This window comes from Zalophus californianus, chromosome 6, assembly GCF_009762305.2.
Source record: "Zalophus californianus isolate mZalCal1 chromosome 6, mZalCal1.pri.v2, whole genome shotgun sequence".
Classification (NCBI taxonomy): Eukaryota; Metazoa; Chordata; class Mammalia; order Carnivora; family Otariidae; genus Zalophus; species Zalophus californianus.
This window is the reverse complement of record NC_045600.1, coordinates 64,554,984-64,580,339: the sequence shown is the minus strand read 5'-3', so window position 1 is coordinate 64,580,339 and position 25,356 is coordinate 64,554,984. Positions and strand designations below refer to the sequence as shown.

General features: G+C 38.2%; 1 protein-coding gene across 11 annotated transcripts in view; it reads right to left on the bottom strand.

Annotated features, from left to right (window-relative positions):
• Positions 1-25,356, bottom strand: part of HEATR5A (HEAT repeat containing 5A) — a 109,704-nt gene that overhangs the window by 2,537 nt on the left and 81,811 nt on the right. For 7 of the 11 annotated variants that reach the window (XM_027569978.2, XM_027569977.2, XM_027569976.2 and 4 more), the window contains 8 exons: positions 24,547-24,726; positions 22,136-22,358; positions 20,186-20,434; positions 18,402-18,529; positions 16,765-16,912; positions 15,073-15,345; positions 12,839-13,063; positions 7,643-7,797 (listed from right to left, as the gene is read on the bottom strand). In XM_027569978.2, the coding sequence (XP_027425779.1) occupies positions 7,643-7,797; positions 12,839-13,063; positions 15,073-15,345; positions 16,765-16,912; positions 18,402-18,529; positions 20,186-20,434; positions 22,136-22,358; positions 24,547-24,726 (1,581 nt within the window). The remainder of the gene's footprint in view (positions 1-7,642; positions 7,798-12,838; positions 13,064-15,072; positions 15,346-16,764; positions 16,913-18,401; positions 18,530-20,185; positions 20,435-22,135; positions 22,359-24,546; positions 24,727-25,356) is intronic. The other 4 variants (XM_027569982.2, XM_027569987.2, XM_027569986.2 and 1 more) reach the window with 3 other exon arrangements.

The window sequence follows — 25,356 nt, the reverse complement described above, 5'->3', positions numbered from 1 at the left end:
AGCAAGAGTGAGGTAATCTGCCTGACAGACCCCAGCTATCCCCCTAAGGAAGGTAGCTTTGCCCAAAACAATCCACTCTTTGCTAGTAACTTCCTTGTCCTTCCTCTGTCTATAAATCTTTGATTTTGTACAGCTCTTCAGAGCTCTTTTCTATTTGGTATATGGGATGCTGCCCAATTCATGAATCGCTGAATAAAGCCAATAAGATCTTTTTTTAATTTTTATTGTTATGTTAATCACCATACATTACATTAGTTTTTTTTTTTTTCAAGATTTTATTTATTTATTTGAGAGAGAAAGAATGAGAGATAGAGAGCACGAGAGGGAAGAGGGTCAGAGGGAGAAGCAGACTCCCTGCCGAGCAGGGAGCCCGATGCGGGACTCGATCCCAGGACTCCAGGATCATGACCTGAGCTGAAGGCAGTCGCTTAACCAACTGAGCCACCCAGGCGCCCAACATCATTAGTTTTTGATGTAGTGTTCCATGATTCATTGTTTGTGTATAACACCCAGCGCTCCATGCAGTACGTGCCCTCTTTAATACCCATCACCAGGCTAACCCATCCCCCCACCCCCTCCCCTCTAGAACCCTCAGTTTGTTTTTCAAGCCAATAAGATCTTTAAAATTTACTCAGTTGAATTTTGTTCCTTGACAGATTTGGTGGCAGTGCTGGGATCTGAAGGAAACTTCTGAAGGCTTTGGGAGTTAAAGGAGAAACACAGATGTGGACTGGTGGTTCCGTCGGCAGTTCTCCATTTGTTTGGAATCCTAGTCTACAGTCCCTATTTGTTGGGGTCTGTTGGTTCAGTTCTTTCCCCAGCCCCCACATCCACATTGGGATTTGCTGGTGTTTTATACAAGGCCTTCTACTGGCCAGTCTGCAGTAACATCTCTTTGGTCACTCCTTGTATGTTGATGTGCACATGAAGTAAAGGCTAGTGCAGGCAGAAATCTAGGAAGCCAGAAAGCTGCAAAATTGGTGGGCACTGGTAGAGTACATAAAAGCTGTTAGAGTGCTTGCTACCTGACTCTAGGACTCCTATCTAGGATAAATGGGTCACAGAGTGGGTTAGACTGACACAGATTACCTACCAACCTCAAGAAAAAGTCCAGGCAACGAAGTACATGGTAAAACACCGTGCAATCCCCAACCCAGCAGCACATCCCTCTTAGGGATTAGTTTGGCTCTGAGAGACCCAAATATTTAAAGAAATAGGATCCTTAAATTCCAAAAAGTTGAGCACCCCACCTTCTGGCACACCTGTTTATTTTATGTCTACAAACTATAGTCTCTGTAGCTATAAAGACCTACAAGAATGGCAAAATCTTACTAAAGGCAACCTAGAATTACAATGGCCATTAGGGAGAAAGTGCCAATTAAGCAAGGTCACTTTTTTAAGAAGTGCATTTAAAAGCAAAGGTTCTCAAATCAAACAAAGAGAATGGGATACCTATTTTAATTGTTATGCAGAAGCTTCCAAAAGGCTTTAAGATTCCACAATAGCCTCACTGAAAGTTTCATTGCAAAAGGGAATAAAAAATCAGACACAAATGGTATCTAAAACAATACCTCCTGCATTGCAGCCCTCTGGGGGCCCATCATCAAAACACTGGCCCAGAAATTGGTGTCTCATTTCTAATTAACTGGGATACTGGAAAAAAGACTGTTCTCAAAGGTTTTGTGCAAATCCTTCAACACCAATTGAAATGCCTCCATATCTACCTTGGAAGAAGGCCTCATAAGGGTCTCTCCCAGAGCTGACAAGATTCTGAGGGAATTTCTGGTACACTGCTATTATTCTTTAAATAGACAAAGGAAACTAAAATTAAAATTAATGGAAAAATCACCAAATTCTGGTAGATACTGGAGCTACACTCTGTACATAAATCCCATTCAGGACTGCACATGGGATCCTGGGGAAACTGGCAGAAGCCAGCAAAGAATGATAATCCTTACAAGAGTCCACTCTCCCAGATCTCTGTCTGTAGTAACAAGTAGAATGAGGAAAATAAAACATCTTTTGCATCCTCTTTGAGGATGCCTCTTGAGTTCAAGGGAACTCAAGTAACTCTATTACCAAGGTAAGTCTATGGGCAAAAGTTGGCCAAATTAGAAGCTGATTTTCAGAGCCTGATGGGAATGTTTTTGAGGATTCCTTCATTAAGCTAAAATGAAACTTTGTACCTACTAAAATGTTCCAAGACACACAACTCTAAATCGAAAACATAGTAATCTTTTTGATTTCCATCTTAGTTGACAATCTCCCAGATACAAAGAAGCAAATTGAAGATAATGTAGTTATACAGGTGGGTCGACCTATGAAGTCTTTCCAGTTGCAAACCAATTCTTCGAGGAATTAAAAGCAACAGTCCGGGGTGCCTGGGTGGCTCAGTCATTAAGAATCTGCCTTTGGCTCAGGTCATGATCCCACGGTCCTGGGATCGAGTCCCGCATCGGGCTCCCTGCTCATCGGGAAGCCTGCTTCTCACTCCCCCTGCTTGTGTTCCCTCTAGCAACTATCCTTATTTTACAGATCTTTTCAAAAACAGAAATGAGGCTCCAGAAACAATTCAAAATCCACCTATCCTTTTTACCAATCCTAAAACCTTCCCTTTTTATCTCAAAAGGCTTGTAAGTATTGTTAAAAATCCAGGCCAAAGGGAACAAAAGTCCTTTCTGAAGGAACTTGCATTCTTTCCTGTGCCTTTGAGATGTAAATGTTTTACCAAGTATTCTCTAGGAACTGTTATCTAGATTATTCCTAATTCCTAAGACTGAAGAAAAAAAAAAGAAGAGGCTTTTTTTTTTTTTTTTTAAAGGGAGGGATAGGGGCCCCTGGGTGGCTCAGCAGGTTAAGCCTCTGCCTTCCGCTCAGGCCACGATCCTAGCGTCCTGGGATCAAGTCCTGCATAGGGCTCCCTGCTCACTGGGGAGCCTGCTTCTCCCTCTGCCTCTGCCTTTCCCACTGCTTGTGCTCTCTGACAAATAAATCAAAATTAAAATAAATAAATAAATAAAGAGAGGGGTGCTTCGGTGGTTCAGCCAGTTAAGCATCTGACTCGATCTCAGCTCAGGTTTTATCTAAGGGTTGTGAGTTCAAGCCCCACAGTGGGTTCCATGCTGGGAGTGGAGCCTACTTTAAGAAAAAAAAGAACTACTATACAATGGAATGTTACTCAGCCATAAAAAAGAATGAAATCTTGCCATTTGACATGACATGGGTACAGCTAGAGAGTATTATGCTGAGTGAAATAAGTTAAAGACAGTACCATATGATTTTATTCATATGTGGAATTTAAGAAACAAAACAAGCAAAGGGGAAAAAGAGAAACAGGGAGGCAAACCAAGAAACAGACTTAACTATAAAGAACAAACCGATAGTTAACAGAGGGGAGGTGGATGGGAGGATGGGTGAAATAGATGAAGGGGATTAAAGAATACACTTGCTGGGCGCCTGGGTGGCTCAGTCAGTTAAGCATCTGCCTTCGGCTCAGGTCATGATCCCAGGGTCCTGGGACTGAGCCCTGCATCAGGCTCCCTGCTCGGTGGGGAGTCTGCTTCTCCCTCTCCCTCTGTCTGCCCCCTGCTCCTGCTCTCACTCTCTCTCTCAAATAAATAAGATCTTTTTTTTTTTAAGATTTTATTTACTTATTAGAGAGAGAGAGTGAGAGATGGAGTGCATGAGAGGAGGTAAGATCAGGAGAGGCAGACTTCCCACTGAGGAGGGAGCCTGATGTGGGACTCGATCCTGAGACTCTAGGATCATGACCTGAGTCGAAGGCAGTTGCTTAACCAATTGAGCCACCCAGGTGCACCTAAATAAATAAACTCTTAAAAAAAAAAAGAATACACTTGTCATGAGCACTGAGTAATGTATAGAATTGTTGAGTCACTATATTGTACACCTGAAGCTAATAGAACACTGTTATGTTAATGGGAATTTAAATAAAAACTTTAGAAACACAATCTGGATCCAACTGCTCTTTTTTTTTTTAAGATTTTATTTATTTATTTGACAGAGATAGCACAAGTAGGCAGAGAGGCAGGCAGAGGGAGAGGGAGAAGCAGGCTCTCTGCTGAGCAGGGAGCCTGATGTGGGACTCAATCCTAGGACCCTGGGATCATGACCTGAGCTGAAGGCAGCCGCTTAACCAACTGAGCCATCCAGGCACCCTGGATCCAACTGCTCTTTAATCAGCTAATGAGGTTTCATCATCATACCTATCTCATGGCTCAAACTTTAAAATGAAAGCTCTTTGCTTGAGAACATCGAAGGAGTGACCAGGCAGGGCCATCACAAATGTCATGAATGTTCTCCAAGACCACTGATTCTAAAAACTTTGATGCCAAGACCCCTGACTTGAGGGCATAAGTAACTTATGGAAGATACCCGAGCACTCAATCCTTGTTTGACCAGTTCCTGGATGTGTCAGAGGACACATACAACAAACCACCATCCTCAATAAAACTGATCCCCTAACAAGGATGAGACTCATGTTCCTTTTCCTTTCTTCTTTTTTTTAAAAGATTTTATTTATGTATTTCAGACAGAGAGAGCAAGAGAGAGCACAAGTGGGGGGGAGGGGCAGAGGGAGAAGCAGACCTGAGCCAAAGGCAGACGCCCAACTGACTGAGCCACTCAGGTGCCCCTCCTCTTCCTTTCTGAGTCTCCCAGATGCTCTGTGTATCTGCTCTACATCTTCAGTAATTCTGCTCACTTTTCCTTTTGGCTTGCGTTTGATTTTCATCCTGCAAAAAGCCAAGGACCTTTTGGTGGGTCCTCAGACCTGGTCTGCCTGCATCTGTGTGTTTACTTAAAAATAGTTTCCAAAAATCTTTTTGGTAACTTGAAACCTTAAAATTATACTGAGATAAGTTGAAAGATGGATATTCACTGAATATCTGGATCATTGCCAAATAAAATAAAAAATAAAAACTGAAACAGTAATTACTGAACATAGGTTTATCTATTTTTGGTTTACTACCAAGAAACTTAAGATAGCTGGGTCTGTTAGTAAACATGTTTGGTTCCCTACCACAAAATATACTGAAGAAGAATGTATTTTTAGAAATTGCAAAATGTATTCATAAATTTGTCAATCTCAGGAATGTTGGTTTAACAGTTCACAGTTTTCCATTACAAATTAAGGTTTCTGGGGCGCCTGGGTGGTGCAGTCGGTTGAAGGTCTGATTCTTGGTTTCGGCTCAGTTCATGATCTCAGGGTCATGGGATTGAGTCCTGGGTGAGGCTCCATGCTTGGTGCACAGTCTGCATGAGACTCTCTCTCCGTCTGCCCCCCTCCCCCCACCGCACACTCTCTCTCTCTAAAATAAATAAATAAGGGGTGCCTGGGTGGCTCAGTTGGTTAAGTGTCTTCCTTTGGCTCAGGTTGTGATCCCAGGGTCCTGGGACTGAGCCCTGTGTGGGGCTCCCTGCTAAGCGGAGTCTGCTTGTCCCTTGCCTTCTGCCCCCAGCCCCCGTTCATGCTCTGCCTCTCAAATAAATAAAATCTTAAAAGTAAATAAATAAATCTTAAAAAAAGAAATTAAGGTTTCTAAGGGTTAAAAATTTTCATGTATGTAATTAAACTACTAGAAGTACTTGTCAGCAAGCCCTCTAGCTCAACTATAGGCCCTAACAGTTAAGACCAGAAACAGACAAGACTGCTTAACTCAGGCCCTATCTGAAAACCACTGTTGTTCTTTCTTATCATACTTTCTTGAGGCATTGATGGAAGACATTTTGCAATGACCTGAACATTCCAACTACCAGGCCAGAAAAGCCCTGATAGCAACGGAATGTCTAGAAGACCACATCCCATACCCTTCCCTGCCCATGATCATTTGCTGAACACATACTGACCCCTTCCCATGATCAGTGCTGCCTGCTCTTGCATGAATCCCCCAAACCTTTCCCTATCAAACTCTAGGTATGCATTTGCTGGCAGAGAGATCAGCTGTTAAGGCTTGAGCCACCTCCCCTGGCTGCTGGCCCCCCAAATAAAGCTCTCCAGTTCTCTTTTCCAAACCCTTGTCTCTTGAGTGATTGGCTTCTCCTGCAATTAGTTTATCTGAGTTTGTTTGGTAACAGTGTTGGCAAACCCAGCCAGGAGCTATGCATTTGATTTGTCCAGCCCCCTTGGGATTCCTAGGGATGGAGCAGTTGACCTCAGCAGCGTGCCAGGGCTTAACCACTTGTTTCCTGAGTTAGCGGCTGTGATCCATCGATCGATAACAGAATCATCTCTGTATCCTAGCAAAGTAGAATGTGTGTTTTCAGTAAGAGAAAGAATGAGGGATGCAGATGCAATTTTGTTGCGGGAAAAGAAATTAATTTTGTCCTAAAGTGAGACTGGTTATTTCAGGATGGGAAAGGGGAAAAACAGAGGACAAGATCTGAAAGTACAAAGAAAGTTGTAGAAGGTTTGTGGAAAGGGATTTTGGGAAAGGAATTTTATTCATGGTCAAGCTAAGATTAGCATAAATTCATTTAAATAAAAAAGAAAATGAGCTTTAATATCATAAATACACTGGTACAAAATTAGAATTTGGTTTTCTCTCTGTTAAACGGACAAAGTTTTCTTGGATTATTGGTCTGCTCCTGATAAAAGATTATAAAAGGTTTTTCTTTGCCTTATTAAAATAATCTACCTAGAAAATAAAGATTCTGCATTTTATCAAAATAATTTCCCATGTTTCATGCTGTCTTTATCAAGTCTTTGATTACTAAGCTAAGGAAAACTAAATGTTCTCTATTAAAAGAACTAAGTTTTGTTGGTTTTTTAAACTATGTATCTATCTTTAACTGTCCGTCTGGTTAAATGGATAACTAAGTATTTTTCACAGTGACCTATATATAGTCCTACTACTATTTGATGAAATGTTTTAAAACCTTTTGATATTATTGACAGATTTCCCCCAAATCTAATTGTTAATGAAGTCTTTCAGACCAACTCATTCTGCAGTGCATAAAGGAACAGGATGCAAATTTAGCAAATGAAGGGGTCATAAAGGAATGAGATTAACTTGTATGTACTGTTTTTGGGATGGGTCCCATTATTTCATACCATATTCTTGAAGACATGTGAAGTCTTCCTTTTTTAGGAAATCTACTACAAATAAGCTACAAAGTGTCTTATTAAGGAGCGCCTGGGTGGTTCAGTCAGTTGAGTGTCCAAGTCTTGATTTTGGTTCAGATCACGATCTCAGGGTCACAAGACTGGGCTCCACGCTCAATGTGGAGTCTGCTTCTCCCTCTCCCTCCCCCGCTTGCATGCAGGCTCTCTCTAAAATAAGTGAGTGAATAAAATCTTTAAAAAAACAAAAACAAAGTATCTTACTAAATGTCCCTTGTAAGTTCTAGAGATATATCAATTTTAAAAATGTCCCTATTTCAAATCAAAGTTTTTGTTTCTTAAACATTTCCTTTATCTTCCTCCGACTATGCTCTACCCTTGGGGCCAAAGAGTAAGACCATTATTATTTGGCTTTGTCACCCTAAGAATAGAAACTGCTCCAAACCTAAAAATAAAAAATTTAGTCTGGTACTTCTTGTTGGAGCCAATAAAATCACAAAGAAAAATTCTAGAAAAGCCTAAACATATTCCTATTACAAACATCTCTCTACTAAAGACACTTACCACAGGATCTTTTATCTCAAGAGTAGCCTTAAATTTCTCAATACAGCGCTTCTGAAGGCATGGGATGGTAGTAACTTCTGGACTGGTAGACAAAATAAATACTGTGATAGCAGTAAGTAGACTGATTTCATCAAGTTCTTGATGTGTTCCATCTACTAAAGAGAAATGATCTATGAGAAACATCCCAAGATTGCTGTATTTGTTTTATGTACCTGTGTGAAGATGCCTCTAGTTTGACAGCAACAATTTTTGTGTACACAACAGTTACAGACAATAAACACTAATGGACTGATTTTAAGAATCCTGGCAAATGTTGTAGGTTTTAGAATGTACACTGTAGGTAATTCTACAACCAAAAATTACCAAAGTAGTTATATTCTTTACAGGTAGACATCAGTAAATATATATGTATATTTACTAGGAATATACATTTACTAGGTGTGTGACCTTGGACACTGAACCTCATTTTTAGTTTTCTCATTTATAAAATGGAAATATTAACAGTACTTGCATTTATAAAGTTATGAGGATTAAATGAGTTATTCATGTAAGGCATTTGAATAGCATGTTGCACATATGGTCAACACGTGTTAGCTATTATAGTATCATTTTTGTTGTGGAACTCAGAAATGCATGTACAACTGATTTTTCTTTTTTAAGATTAAGGTATTCATATTTTGATAATACAAGTGTCAAGTGAAAATACCTTAGTGCTTTGCTATATACCACTTTTTTTTTTTAAAGGTTTTATTTATTTATTTGAGAGAGAATGAGAGAGAGAGAGCACGAGAGGGAAGAGGGCCAGAGGGAGAAGCAGACTCCCCGCTGAGCAGGGAGCCTGATGTGGGACTCGATCCCAGGACTCCAGGATCACGACCTGAGCTGAAGGCAGTCGCCCAACCAAATGAGCCACCCAGGCGCCCTATATACCACTTTTTAACAGTAGAAAAAAATCTGAAAATACCGCACAGGCCACAATTATCTGAAGGAATTTTCTATTAGATATAATTCTCCTTCATTTCCTCCCATATTTACCTTCATAATCTCATTCAATAATTTTAATGAACCTGCTGTGAAAACTCAATTTTATTTGAAAAGGAAAAGGGGTGACAAATTTGACTCATGAAACTGTGTAAGAATGGATTACTACTTATGAAGAAATGATATACAGGGATCGAGATAATAGCTTTGCTAACATTCATTCAACAAATATTTAAGAAAGAGCATTCTTTCTGGCACTGAGAATATAAGTTACAGAAGATATACTGTACACCAGGAAGTAAGTAAAGAATTTAATTTCAGTTAGTCACAAGGTCTATGAATATAAAAAATACATTAAAAGATAAAAGTTGGGGCTCCTGGCTGGCTCAGCTGGTAGAGCATGTGACACTTGATATCAGGGTCGTGAATTCGAGCACCATGTTGGGTGCAAAGATTCTTAAATAATAAACTTTTTTTAAAAAAGATTTTATTTATTTATTTGAGAGAGAATGAGAGATAGCATGAGAGGGAAGAGGGTCAGAGGGAGAAGCAGACTCCCTGCTGAGCAGGGAGCCCGATGTGGGACTCGATCCCAGGACTCTAGGATCATGACCTGAGCCGAAGGCAGTTGCTTAACCAACTGAGCCACTCAGGCGCCCCCCCCCTTTTTTTTTAAAATAAGTAGGCTCCATACCCAGCACTGGAACCCAGTGTGGGAAATGAACTCACAACCTTGAGATCAAGACCTGAGCTAAAGAGATCAAGAGTCAGACACCTAACTGACTAAGCCACCCAGGTACCTCAAATAAGTAAATGAAGTTTAAAAAAAAAAAAAAAAATAAAAGAAAGCAACCCAGGAGTTGCTACACTGGGTGGTCAGAGAAAGCCTTAAGGAGATTAATATCTTAACTGAGGCTTGAGAGATAATAATGAAACAATAACAGTAATGAAAGCAAAATATTATAATGAATGGAATTTTATAATAATTTGGATAATTTTAAAGTAAAAGGTACTTGGGTCAACATTTAAAATGATGACAGCATTATTGTAAGTACTTTATTTATATATGAAATATTTAATCCACATAACAGCACGAGATGGGTGCTTATTTCTTCCATTTTATGGATGAGGAACAGAAATTTAGTCATTTGCCCAAGTCACACAATTAGTAAGGCAGATAGTTTTATTCGAGAGCATACTGTTAATCATGATGCTATACTGCTTCCCAAACAGTTGTTATTTTCAGTCATTCACGACAACTTGAAACTGCAACATAGTCAGCTAGTCTGTTTAGTAAAAATGTCTTTTTATTTTCAGTAGGATAAAGCTCTCCTGGGTTCCTCTTCACCATTTCTTCTAAAATTCCCTATTCCCCATACCCCTCCCTAAACTCCCCTTTTTCCTATCCTCTTTTACCCTAGCATAAATGCAACATTCCCTTAGCATTAGGCCCACGGAGAGGCCTCTGTGGTGAGGAAGCAAAGCCTCCTGCTAATAGCCAGCAAGAGACTGAAGACTCTTTCCAACAGCCATGAGTGAGTCATCTTGGAAATGGATCTTCTAGCTGCAGCCCTGGCCAACATCTTAACAGTAACCTCATGAGTGAGAACCACCCATGTATGCTGCTCCAAATTTCTGACCCATAAACTATCAGATAATAGTTTGTTGTTTTAAATCGCTAAGTTTTCAAGCAATTTGTTACACAGAAAATGGTTTCCCTGTGATCATCAGCTCCTGCTTTAATTTCTCTCAGTAGCTAGTCTAAATCCCCACTGTCCTAACCTCATTCTCTGATAAACAACAAAAAACATATTTGTGGTGTGTGATGGAAGAGGCAAGCTCTTTGTAACTCTCATCATAAAAACTTACACTTATTACTTCCCATCTCTACCTCCTTTTCTTCCCTCCCACTGGCAAAGGTTAATCCTTCTAAATGTACTATGAATTTTATTTCTTCCTGCTTAGAAGGGGACATTGCTTCCCTCCCTAATATTTCCAACTCCAATTTCATCTCCACCTTTTTTTCCCCATAAGCACAAATTCATGCTGGAGTCTTATCTTAAAAAAATTCCTGGCCCCTATGCTTTCCTTCAGCTTTCTTTTCTTCTTATCGACAGAAGTCTATCCTTACTTTCCTTACCTTCCATTTACACTGCTGACCAAGCTCTCACCATTAAAAAAACTCTTTTCCTTGGCTTCTGTGACTGTATTCTCTCCTGCATCTCTTCCATCTTGCTCCATAAACTCAATTTGGGTGATTTTATCCATCCCATAGGTTACACTGATAACTCTCCAATACACATAGTCTAAAATCATCTCTAGCTCGGATTACTTGAACTCCAGACCTCTACATATTATGCTCTACTTGATTATCTGAAAGGCATTTCAAACTCAGCTCATTACATTCCCCTGAAAAGGTTCACTTTGGAATTTGTTAATGGCACTATGAGTGCTCAATGTACTCCTTCAATTCCTAAACCAAACTATCAGTAAATTCTGTTAATACACATGCTTAAGATTTTATTTTTAACACTTTACTCTTTATCCTTACATTACTATCTTACCTTCAAGAATTTTTTTTCTATAGCTGTCACAGTGATTCTTCAGAAATGCAAATCCTATCACTTCCCTTCTTAAAACCCTTTAGTGATTCCAAATGCCTATTAAAAGCAGTCCAAATTACAAACCATGCAAACCCTCCATAATCTGGCCCCATGTACCATCCAACTTCATCTCTTTAATAATCACTATTCATCACCCTCCTCCGCCTTTTCCTTTAACCCCACATCCTTTCATTATTCTACTTGCTGTCCCCAAATGTACCATATTATTTAGGTCTACAGGTGCGTAATCGAAATGTGCCTAGAACCCATTTCTATGATGTCCATGTGGAAAATGCTTTCTGATTCTATACGAAACCAACTCTTCTGAGAAGCCTCTTGTGGTAGATATAGAGCTGTACCACTGAGATCCCCTTCATGGGGGAAAGTGCTACCCAGTTGCGGGAGTATGGTCAGCTTAGCTCCCTTAAGGTTGGCCTCAGCTAGAGTTGCCCTGACTGAGATCACATCCTTCCTGTGGTAGCCCACATCTGAGGATAAAGTACAGGCCTATGTGAAGCACTCATATGGGCAATCTGCAGAGCTCCCAATTGTTGGGGGCTTGCATTGGAGTCCGACTTCCTCTTCTGCCAATACTACTTTCCCCTACTCCCTTCACAGATGTTGTTCCTTAATAAACTTCTTGCTCCCCAAACACCATTTCAGCAAGAGCTTCCAGAGAACCCTACCTGTTACACTCTGCCTGATTCACTCAAACAGAGTGGATTACTCTCATTTTTTAATCAGTCTTTTGCTATATTTAGAAATGTGGTGATAATTAAGACATCACTGTTGCCTTCAAGGAGTACTTTATGATATTAATCATGTAACAATTTATAGATACCAGACTCCACCAGACTCAACTTTTGGCACAAAGTAGGTGGTCAATAAATGCTGAATTCAATTGAAACCTTTGCACCATATGAATGAGAATATGGTGAACTGTGACATTTATAAACAGAAGAAGGCTTGGATGATCTATAATACGTCTAAGGACTTTTTACAGTCACTATGACATTATGTTGAAAATGAAAACTATACAACAGTAATAAGAGAAAAACAAATTTTAATGGATACTGAACATAATACTGGCTATCAATATATGCTTTCCATATATTATGTTACTGCTCTAACAATTTCCTGCAACATGATACCCTTATTTTGTTAATGAGAAAACTAAGGCTCAGAGAAGTTGAGTAACTTAGCTAGTGAGTTAGCTAGTAAGTGGTGGAATGAGGATATAAACCCAACAATTTTATTTTAGATTTTTAATGCATAACTTATGCACTTTTTTATATGTGCATTAAAAGGTTCTGTCAGCTAGTTATGGATCATACTATATTCATAAACTAAAATTATAATTGAAGGTCTTTCACTGTCAACTTAATATACAGGCTGCCAGTCATTTAACTGTATTAAAGAATAAAGATACTAAAATGAGAACATAAATGTTTCTATCTACTTTATATATATTCTCTGAACACATATACAGTGAATATGGGCCCCACTAGGTGAGAATGCCAAATACAATCAATTAAATAGCTTATTCTTAAAAAAATGTTCCTCTTGCTTTTTATAACAAACTAAACAATTGCTTCCAAACAGCCTTAATTACCTGGATCCCAACAGTCAAGTATTGTTGTTAAAGCACTACGGAGGAGGTCAGTCCAAGCAGTGTGACTCTTTTCTGCTCTGGCCATGGGAGAAGACAATATTCCTTTCAAAGCCTGTAGGGAAGCTGCAACAGTTGGAGATAACTGGCCCCCAGGTAACTTCACAGCAGTTTCTCTGAGCACCCCAATTGTAAGGTACAATATAGTAGGGAGAATTGAGATGCTTCCTGTAAGACACATTTTTAAAAACACTTTATGTTTCAGTATATACATATAGTTCCTAAAAAGAAATCATCAATGAGTAAGATAATGTCAAAAATTTCTAGCTTTTAAAACATTTTTCATAAAGGATTGTAACTATTAAGATAATTTAGGTAGTGTTAAGATTTTTAAGACTGCATTAAATTTTGGTTATAACTGAAAATGTTATTTAAATTGTGTCACAGTATTTTTGGTATCTTTTGCTGTCTTATTTATTTGGTAGTTGACAAATGGTGAATTTATTTTTATTTATTTTTTAGTGTGATAAAATATAGACAACACGAAATTTACAATTTTAACCACTTGAAAGTGTACAATTCAGTGGCATTAAGTACATTCACAATGTTGGACAACCATTACTACTATCTACTTGAATTTATTTTATATCAAACTTTTTTCTAAGGAATTTGTAGCAGTCCACTCAGTATAAATTATTAAAAATTTCATAGCCACTAAGGAGTTGAAAAGTCAGTTATGTTTAAAATGAGAGACTAAAACTAAAATGGTAAATTTAATGCTCCCAGAGGTTACTGAACAAAACTATCATGGTGTATTTTTGTCCCAAATCTTCTACTAATCACTTTTTCTGCCATTCTTGTTGCAAGGCAGTATGTGAGAATAAGGAATATAGGTTTTAATTCAAACCAAAGCTGAAAATCATGTTAAAAGATAGCACATATGTTGGTCAAGACATGCTTAAGCAAAAATATGCTTATCAAGTAAGAAATCTATTAAGTATGGAGCATCTATTATGTACTAAACTTCCTAAAGGATACAGTATTTCATTGGAAACAAGACATATTTGTTTGTATATATGTTTATATTTTTGATATGTAATAACAAATTACAGATAATGCCCCTATATGATGCATAAAACCTATTTACATATAGAAGCAACCTTATACGCACTGATATATGCATGCACACATGAAAAAACAACTCTTTATGAGCTAGAGTTTTTAAGGAAGCATTTACAGATAACATAGGCCTGGATATGAATTTCATTTTTCTTTTTTAAAGAATTTATTTATTTATTTGACAGAGAGAGACAGCGAGAGAGGGAACACAAGCAGGGGGAGTGGGAGAGGGAGAAGCAGGCTTTCCGCTGAGCAGAGAGCCCAATGTGGGGCTCGATCCCGGGACCCTGGGATCATGACTGAAGCCGAAGGCAGACGCTTAACGCCTTGAGCCACCCAGGCACCCCCTGGATATGAACTTCAAATGAAGGCAAAATTTTATTTTATTTTTTTAAGATTTTATTTATTTGACAGAGAGAGACACAGCGAGAGACGGATCACAAGCAGGGGGAGTGGGAGAGGGAGAAGCAGGCCCCCCGCGGAGCAGGGAGCCTGCCGTGGGGCCTGATCCCAGGACCCCGGGATCATGACCTGAGCCGAAGGCAGATGCTCAATGACTGAGCCACCCAGGCACCCCAGAAAGGCAAAATTTTAAAAAGGAGAGAAGGGATGGGCCACGTCAGATCAAGTAATACCATGGACAATAGGGATAAGCATGAAGGTTCCTAGGTTAAAGATTCACACAGAAGGAATCAGGAGGAGGTAGTGACTCAGCAGAGCCCTCTGGAACCTTAAATGCTCCATTAGAAGTATGGACTTGATTCCAAACTGATGACAAACTCTGTCATCACCAAAAGAGGGACAGTCCATTAGGTATTTTATACCAAAAAATGCTCAAGAGCTAAATCACTACTACTGACAGGTTAAAAATACTGTCAACCAAAAAAGAGCATTATCTGTTGATAGTACATGGTATCTCTCTATTTACCTTCACCCTTTCAGTAAAACAAATTACTAAAATGTGATGTTAATCTTAAAGGATTAAAAAGATTACCCACCAAACCTTTGAGACAGCATTAGTTTAATGAGAAAAGGATTGGCAACCATTATCTCCTTTATTTACTACAACCTTTTCTCTCCTTCCAGGTCAAGGAAAGCAGTCAAATACCACAGCATACCTTCGGGAGAGCACACAGCAGGAAGTTCAGAGAGGATGACTAACGCAGCTGACACCAATCTACTTCCATCTTCCGATAGCACCTGTGGCTTTGTAGCTTTTACTCCTGGGCTACCTGTCAATTTAGGATTTAGTTCTGGAAGCTGTCTAACTAGAATGCATACACACAATTCCAGTGTTGCAAAAACCAAAGATTTCCCAGGCACAAGTCCTCCTGTGTCCTTTCCCTCTCCAAACTCTGGCAGGGTTTCCTTTTCGGCAGCCCCATCATCAACTAAAAGACAGAAAGAACAGTGTTGAATAAACACTTCGTGTTTGCTTTGGTTTGGGTAGATGGCAATTTAAGTCCATTTCTGTTGTAGGTAAAACATTTTTTTAAAAGATTTTATTTATTTAATTGACAGAGAGAGAGAGACAGCGAGAGAGGGAACACAAGCAGGGGGAGTGGGAGAGGGAGAAGCAGGCTTCCCACTGAGCAGGGAGCCCGATGTGGGACTCGATCCCAGGACCCTGGGACCATGACCTGAGCCGAAGGCAGACGCTTAACGACTGAGCCACCCAGGCGCCCCTGTTGTAGGTAAAACATTTAAATAAATGGCTGAAGTCTTGGGTGTTAAAGAATGAAAGATAAAGTCATGGAGGTAACAGGAATTGTCTTTATTATGACCACCTATTGCAGTAGATCAAAAGAAATCCTTGGTAACCCTCTCAGCTTTAAAATATTGTCGGTTAACACCTTGCTGTTAAGAATCTGAACCTGAGGGGAGCCTGGATGGCTCGGTTGGGCGTCTGCCTTTGGCTTAGGTCATGATCCCAGGGTCCTGGGATTGAGCCCCACATCGGGCTCCTTGCTCTCCTGCTTCTCCTTCTCCCTCTGCTCTTCCCTCTGTGCTCACTCTCTCTCTCAAATAAATAAAATCTTAAAAAAAGAAAAAAAAAAGAATGTGAACCTGATAGGTCCAGCTCCAGTGCCTACCTTGTACTCTTAAGTATCGATAATGGCGGGCAGAAAGATATGAACCAAGGTCCCTAATGTTTTTTAAGAAACTGCCATGCCTGTTCAGGACTGCCTGCCTCTGGGACTTCTTTTACATGACAGAACAAGTCCTTGTGTTTTAAATCCACTGTCAGATTGAGTTTTCTGGTATATGTAGTCAAATGTAATATTAAATGATAAACTCATTAATACCAAATTAGACTTATAAACAAGCAATTTAATCACTTTGCAAAACATAAGTCATTAAAAAATAGTCAGCAGTTATGGGGTACTTGGCTGCCTCCATAGGTGGAGCATAAAACTCTTGATTTCTGGGTTGTGAGTTCGAGCCCCAACGTTGGGTGTAGGGATTACTTAAATAAAGAAAACTTAAAAAAAACCTGTCAGTAGTTCTTCCATGTACATTGGTAAACACTTATACTTAAGTACTTAACCAGTATAAAGGATTTTTTCTCCCCTTCCAGATTTTGTTAAAATTCTCATTTTCCCAAGGAATACCTTAGCTACTAACAAAATCCAAGCTAACATGTAGAGGTGGATAAAAGGACTTAAAACCATACCTAGAGAGGTTTCATTTTTACTACACACAAAACATTATCAGAACAACAAAGACATGTAAGAATACTTTAAAAAAGTAATGTTGATTAATGTGATTATAGTAATATGATTAATTTTGCATTATGGGTTAACATTCACCTTCTGCACTTCGTCTTTTCTCCTTGACATGTTCCTGAGCTGCACAGATAATCTGTCTTACCACTTCAAGTGAAGCCAATTGAATAGAAGGTGATTCTCGGGTCAAAATTACTCGATGTAGTACATTCAACAACTCGATGCCCAAGTCCTATCATAGAAAACATTTAGGGGAAACTATTGGAAATCACATACTTCTTTTTTAAAAATACCAATATTAAATGACATGAAAAAGTTCAAAAAGAGAATATTAACAAATTGCTCACAAAAAATAAAGGTGTATGTACAATAAAGTTAGGTAACACTTGTTCCACTTTAAATTGACTCCAGATTGGTTTTTGTCCCACCTTGCAGGAGATGGCACCATGACAAAAGATCGTTTTCACAAAGGCCTGAAAATGGGAAAATGGAAAGGGAAACTTCCAAAGCAAGGTGAGAAACCTAGCTAAAAGAATAAAAGCACTGCCATCCAGACTTCCAGATCTGCACTGAAGTTTTCTAGTAATAACAAAGATTGATGGAGAAGGAAGACATTAAAAAGTGGTAAGTTAATAAGCATAAAATGGATATCCCTCTAAAGAATAAAATACACTGGGGCGCCTCTGTGGGCTCAGTTAAGCATCTGCCTTGGGCTCAGGTCATGATCCCAGGGTCCTGGAATCGAGCCCCATGTCAGGCTCCCTGCTCAGCGGGGAGTCTCCTTGTCCCTCTCCCTCTGCCCCTCCCCCCACTCGTGTGTGCTCACTCACTTTCTCAAATAAAATCCTAAAAAAATAAAATAAAATACACTGGACAAATAGTCTCTTTTTCGGCTTTTCTTTTCTAATGCTTACTCTGGTGGCTTTCTTTCATCTTTGAAAATAATAGAGTAAATCTGTCTTTACTGTACTTGTTTTAATATACAGAATAAACAAGAACAAAAAGTTCAGAATCTATTCAAGTACAATCCCAGTCAGGGAAGACGCTGATTAGTAATTTAAACCTAATAAACAAAAGTGTTAACAGGTTAAATTATAGTCTACCTAGAGAGAAAATCATAGTTTCTCCTAGGAAAGATGTTAAAGAAGTGCCATACTTTCATAGTGATCCTATTATCATGGTCACAACTGGGTCAGATATTAGTGTCTGACTCCACCTATAGGCTAGCCAGTAATCTCTTTAAAAACCAGGAAGAACAACTCAGCCAATAGGAATACTCTGTAATAGACATAACTATATGAACCAAGTAGATTCTTTCTTGGGGAAATGGAATAGAAGATACAGATGTATACAAAGAACAGGGTGCACTGAAGCAGAAAATCAAGGAATTCTACATGTAACTAGTGGCTACTCTACTGGCCACTTCAATACAGTGCCCTCCCCTCATTGCTGAAAGTTCGACTGAAGAGGTGGTACTGAGTGGTTAGCAGCAGAAATCAGTGCAGCAGAAGCAGAGACAGAAAGTGGCAGTCAGAGGCATTACTGCTCCTGGGTCTGCACAGTTCCTGACAGCGTTCCAGTTCTGAGAGATCAAGTCGTGCAGCAGTTTAGTTTTCTTTTACTTCTCTGTGTTCATTTTCTGTTTGCTGTAGTAACCTGAACATGTTTTTATTCCTGTTCCTTGAAAACTACAGAAGCCTAACAAAAAAATAAGAAATCACCTGGTCACTGCCAATTTTAGATCTGGGCCAAGGAACATCTAGAAGGGCCTGTAATGCATGTAAGCAAGCAGTAATGCTTTCCATGGTTGCATCTGAGCGTAAGGAACAGAGAAATTCCACACTGATCCCTGCAGAAAACAGAAAAAGAGGAGGCTTCTTTGAGATTCTTAGTTCATGAAGTTAAGGAATCCATTTTATATTTAGATAAGATATACAAATAAGCTTGGCAAAAAGGTAAAGTAAAAAACCACAATGAATTTAAGACTAAACAATTAAGTAATAAAGCAAGTCTTTTAGGGGTACCTGGGTGGCTCAGTTGGTTAAGTGACTGCCTTCAGCTCAGATCATGATCCCAGGGTCCTGGGATCTAGCCCTGCATCGGGTTCCCTGCTCGGCAGGAAGCCTGCTTCTCCCTCTCTCACTCCCCCTGCTTGTGTTCCCTCTCTTGCTGTCTGTCTCTGTTAAATAAATAAAAAAATCTTAAGAATAAATAAATAAATAAATAAATAAGTTTTTTTAAAGTAGGACCCACGCAGAGCTTGAACTCATGACCCTAAGATTAAGAGTCACATGCTCTACCAACTGAGCCAGCCAGACGCCCCAACATGTAGAGTTTCATAACTTTATTCTTACTTACTTTATTCTTACTGAGTGATTATCATGGATCAAGCACTGCATCTTTACATATACCATTTCGTTTCATTCTCACAATACCTGAGGAAGTAGGTACTTTTTTATTTTTTTAAGATTTTTAAGTAAACTTTACCCCCAACATGGGGCTCGAACTTAAAACCCTGAGATCAAGAGTCCCACGCTCCATGGTATTATTAACATTCTTTCTGACAGGGAGATGAGCACACAGAGCTTAAGTTATTTAATTTACTCAAGGTCAGTTACAATGGAGTATACAAAGAATTTGAACTGAGATAGTCAAATTGCATAGCTTATGCCCATAGTAACTGCCATCCTTCATTCTCTAAGTTTGTTTTTAAAAAGCTCTTGTCTCAAGGCAAATGGAAACAAAATTTTAATATACCCAAGGATACAGGAAATTGTGGTCATGTCTGGCCTGAGAAGGAATAATAATAGAAGTTCTGTGAACCATAAACCTTACTTAATTTAATCACGTATCTTTGTAACCCTTATATTTCATTTAATTAATAATTTTTTTATAGGTAATGATCTAATGGGTTGTTTTCCAAGAACTAGGTAAAATATGAAAAATATTTCTTTCATTTATTCTAGAAACTCTATTTTAGAAAGATATTTCCCTTTAAAAATGAAGTTCCAGGAAAGCCAAAGAATGGGTTGAACTTCATAACCTAAAATGTCATCTCTTTGACCTTAAATATTTGCTTGCAATTTTATACCTTTGAGTAGACTTTCTTAAACCTTGCAATCCTTAAGAACACAGATAGGAGGTTGGGGGTGGTGCATGCAGGTGGACCCCCTCAGTATATTGGTATTTTTTAATATAGAGAGAAAGAAATTTAAAAAATTTATAGACACCACATGAATCTTTTAAAAATTGTGTGGAAAAAACTAGGATTGTTTTATAATTTCTGTAATTCATTCAACATGATGCTGAAGCCAGCCTGTAATGGGATTCCAGACTTAATGAAATCTGCAATTTTATAAAATGTATACAAGTTTACTCAGTTATATCAAGTTTATCACTAACACCTAACAAAGATGAGATAATAACCACCAAGAGCTGATAGGCAGTAAGGCACAATTCAAGAAAAATTCTGTAGGATTGGAAGCTTGTTAGCTCTTTTACTGACCTAAAATAAGATGGAATCTATCAGTGCAGACATCCTCAGGGGACTTTACCGTAGCCCCAGATGATGAACCCTGACACATGGAAGTTGGTGTTACAGGTCTTGAGAGATGAGATGCTCCTTCATCCGGGTCAGCAACAACAAAGCCTGTGCTGGTAAGCCACAATGCTGTAGCATGCAGGATAAGTGCCCAGGAGTTGTAATAATGCAATTTTGCATTTTCACTAGTCTCTGCTGTGTAGAAAGCACCACCTACAAAAAAAGAAGAAGCAGTTTCAGGAGGAATAAAAGAGATTAGCTCCCACAGCATTTTCTCTCTTCGGTGTTACAAGATAACAGACCGTTCCCATCATCTCAAAAGTTCCTTTAAGGAATTTATGCGATGTGTGTTTGAAACAAATACTGATACCCATTTACCTACTTATAAGATTAACATTAACATTTTTTTTTTAAAGATTTTATTTATTTATTTGAGAGGGAGAGAGAATGAGAGATAGAAAGCATGAGAGGGAAGAGGGTCAGAGGGAGAAGCAGACTCCCTGCAGAGCAGGGAGCCCGATGTGGGACTCGATCCCGGGACTCCAGGATCATGACCTGAGCCGAAGGCAGTCGCTTAACCAACTGAGCCACCCAGGCGCCCCGATTAACATTAACATTTTGCCTTTCTTAAATCACTTACTTATTAAAAAAAAAAAACAAAAAACTCTATAAAACTTTGTTAACAATCATTAATTCTTATCCCTCATTCTATAACCACTTTCCTCAAGTCAGTGTGACTCACTCCCACAATAGATGTCTGTATTCATAAAAGATGTTTCACAACAGATGTTTGTAGTTATAAATAATATGTGCTCTTATTTTGTGTTTAACTTTACTTAACAGGCACCATCTTTATGTAACTTTTTTGAACTTGTGTTTTTTTCACCTAATTTTATGTTTTTGAGATTTACTCATGTTGATTTATATCTGTCATTCACTAGTAGCTGACACACTATGCCAATAAATCAGTTTATTTCCATTTTGATGCTACTGAAAAGTACAATAAACACTCCTCTCTCACTGTGTATAATTCCAGTTAAAATTCTAATAGAAGTTGGCAGGCTGACCTGAAATTCGTATCAAAGAGGAAAAAAAAAGGCATCTAGAATAACATCAAGAATAAAAGTGGCTACCAAATACCCAATCCATAAAATGCAGATTAATAACTGACTACAAAACTAGATGCCTATCCCATTCCACACACACAAAATCTAGATGCACTAAAACCCAAATTGTAAAGTACAAAACTGTAATGCTTCTAGGTCTTTATGATCTTAAATTAAAAAAAAAAAATTTATCAGGTATTACACAAAACCACAAACCATAAACGACTGACTACACTAATTTTAGAGAGATAAAAGAATAAGCTATAGACCTGGAAGACATGCAATCACAAAACAATACTAAAATTAGATAAGGGATTAACAAATCAGTAAAATCATGACAAATACCAAGTAGAAAATGGTCAAGGATTATGACTAGATGATTGATGGAAGAAGAAACTTAGCCCATAAACCTATGAAAAAAGGTTTTCAATCAACTAAATAACAAAATAAAACAATGAAAAACTATTTCATATCCACCTAATGGACAGAATTTATTAAGTATGACAACATACAATAGTAGAAGATCTAGTGAAACAGAAACGTACTGTTATATGTTGGGCATATAAATTTTTACAACTGCTTGGAGAGCAATTTGGCAGTATCTTGTGAGGTAAGGTGTGCATGCCTTATTACCTAGCAGATCAACTTCAGGGTATCTACCCTGAAGCAATTCTCACATCCTTATTCTATGAATGGAAATTACTACGGGGAAAATATTTCAGCTAAACATTACTTGCTAAAGGATAAATTTTGAAAAGTTACTGATTGTCACTCTAGGAATTATGTACATATTTTACAAACCCCTTACCTTCAACAGGAAGTTGGGAGGCAAATTCTGAAGGCAACGTTAAGAGAGCAAAATCCTGAAGTGCAGCAAGCCAGAGCCTACTCAATGTGCCCAGGTCTGTGTGGACTAAGTCAAGCAGTCCGTCTGACGAATACGACCCATTTCTGACACTCTCTTCTGAACAGGTGGTAGTCTTCAAAGGTTCTCTGTGGCTTTTATGTCTTTCTACAGCAATTACGTAGACCTGTTACAGGGTTAATTTGTAAATAGGAAGATCTTGTACCCATTAATAAGGTGCTATAATATTTTTTATCTTGCCAAGGAGACAGACCTTACCTTTGAGCATACTGGATTTCAAATGCACTCTGATACCAAGAAGGTATATACATGTAACCACACATACAAACTGGGGTAGAAAGATCCAGAAATATTCCCTTCAATGAGATGCATTATGGATAGCAAATACTTGACAAATATGTTACCGCTCTGCATTTTTTTTTTTAAAGATTTTATTTATTTGACAGAGAGAGACACAGCGAGAGAGAGAACACAAGCAAGGGGAGTGGGAGAGAGAGAGGCGGGCTTCCCGCGGAGCAGGGAGCCTGATGTGGGGCTCGATCCCAGGACCCTGGGATCATGACCTGAGCCAAAGGCAGATGCTAACGACTGAGCCACTCAGGCGTCCCCCATTCTGCACTTTTATATCCTGACAGCTATAACTAAATGATCACAACATTCTTCTCATTAAGCCTAGTTATAGCCCTATAATTCACCACAACATATAGCTTCAGGCACCCATTTCTGAACTGCAATAAGTTGAAATATGGAAAATATTTTCTTTCCAAGTTACTACCAAATCACTACAAAAAGTTTACATAAATAGATTGAACATGGACTGTTTATATGACTATCGTATGTGGAAGTATTCAACACAGGAAATAGCATGTATTACGCCTCTACCTACAACTCTAAAACCCAAAAAGCACTGAAAACTAATTATAATCTGGTGGCAAACTTGACTGAATTTAGGAGGCCATTTATAGTCTCTATTCGACATAGTGTGAATATTCAAACATTTTATTACAGATATATTAATGTGCTTAATTATAGATTCTACGGTATTGCCACAATTTCCTGGAGGGATACATGGAATATGCACTGTATTACTTTAAAAATTTCCCCAAATTCTAGGGGCGCCTGGGTGGCTCAGTTGGTTAAGCAACTGCTTTCAGCTCAGGTCATGATCCCGGAGTCCCAGGACTGAGTCCCGCATCGGGCTCCCTGCTCTGCGGGGAGTCTGCTTCTCTCTCTGACCCTACCCCCTCTTGTGCCCTCTCTTTCACTCTCTCTCTCAAATAAATAAAATAAAATCTTTAAAAAAATATAAATTTCCCCAAATTCTGATTTCAAAATAAATCTGGCTCCAAGAATTTTTAGATAGCAGATTATGGACCTCAATTATACACAACCTGTTGGTCAGTCATTATTTTTACTGAAGGGAAAATGGGAGGTAATGGGCTTAAGTAAGAGCCTAGAGATTCAAATTATTTTAAGTACACTATATAAGTAGAGAATTATTTATAAAATAGGTTACAGAGATTAGAAAATTTGTTTGCTCTACTAAAAGCAAATGTTTAAAAGCATACAAAGTTGACTATTAAAGATCATTAGTTCCAGCTTACTAAATCTAGGCAGAACTACTTCCTAACCAAGGTTTGTCAAACCTAAGTAATGACAAAAATAGACTCCAATCTTCAGGTTTTAATTTGTTTAACGGAGGAAATGCTTTCTTACATATTGGTTAATGCTCTCAGTTGCAATCTGAGACTATATACCTTCATCAAAATGATATATTGAACTTAGGGTGGCTAAGTATGGGAATTGTTGAAGCCTCAAGAGTGGGTATATATGAGTGCATTATATTATTCTATCTACTTTCATATATGCTCACACATTCTCAAAGTAAATTTAAAAATTATATATCTTTCTTCCTGATTAGAAAAGTAGATAAAGTTAATAATTTCCCTATAATATTTCATTAATTTTGGAAAAGAAAATGATTATTTAATATTCAAAAGCCATTCTTTTAACGCTAAAATAACACTCAAGTATGTGTACAGAATTGATAGAACATATAAACAGACCCATATTTCCAAAATTTAGATTTCAATAACAGTTGATTTCTGGTTGTTCTGTCTCCCTGGCTCATGGCTGCCCCTTCTTAAAATAGCAGATTATAGACAGTAAATATTATAGAATGCTTGGTTAAAAAAAAAGAAATCAATGAGCATATAAAGAAATCTCATGTTGAAAGTCTTTTGTTAACCTTAAAAAGGGACTTAGTTGTATTTTAAATAGTTAATTTCAGTTTATAGCCTATGGTGTTTATTAACAACTTCTAAAATTCCAGTTATAAATGGAGAAGCACTAACCTCTGCCCAGGCTTTCAGCACAGCTAATATTTCCATGGTAGAGGCACTTTCATTATATAAGTGACTCAGAGCCTCTTTTCCAGCCTGTATTTTTGTTAATGATGAAACAAGCAACTGATGAACTCTTCGGAGATCATTAAGGTCACTTACAACTCCACTTGCTATCCAGGCACTGCAAACCTGGTTTTTAAGAAAATCAAAAGTTACATTTAAAAATTATAGATACCTCCTTTGTGAGTTCAGCAGAGCTGCCCATATCTCAGGAATCTAACACACTGAAATCATCTTGCTATCAGGAAACCCAATGGATGCTGCTGATTATGCCAGTCAAAAGCCAGCATTTCAAAAGGGAACAAAGTCTAAGGTTGAAGCAAGGAAACCAGTGTTAATAAGTAGATAAAGCAAAGAGTTTCAGACGTTATTAATATGGAGAAATGAAGCTATGAAAGGTACCACTTTCATAAATGTTTGGATTAACATTTGAATTAAATCTTCAGTCTTGATTATTTTATCTACTTTAAACGCAGAGATGGTGTGGTTAATTAGTATAACTGTTGAAAGATAAAGAACTTAATATTTAAAACCCTAATGAAATTTTATTTTGAAAAAAGATACGGAAAGTATTTTAAAACAAAACATTATTAATAATTCTCCAATGCAAACAGTTTGCTCAATTATCAGAGGCTGTCTGGTTTTCTTGGATGTCATAGTATTTCTCTTTTCCTAGAGAAAATTAATTTTTCCTCTTCCATCTATTTATTCAGTTCCTGTCTCATTTCACAAAAGATTTTAATGGCTTAAAACAAGAAC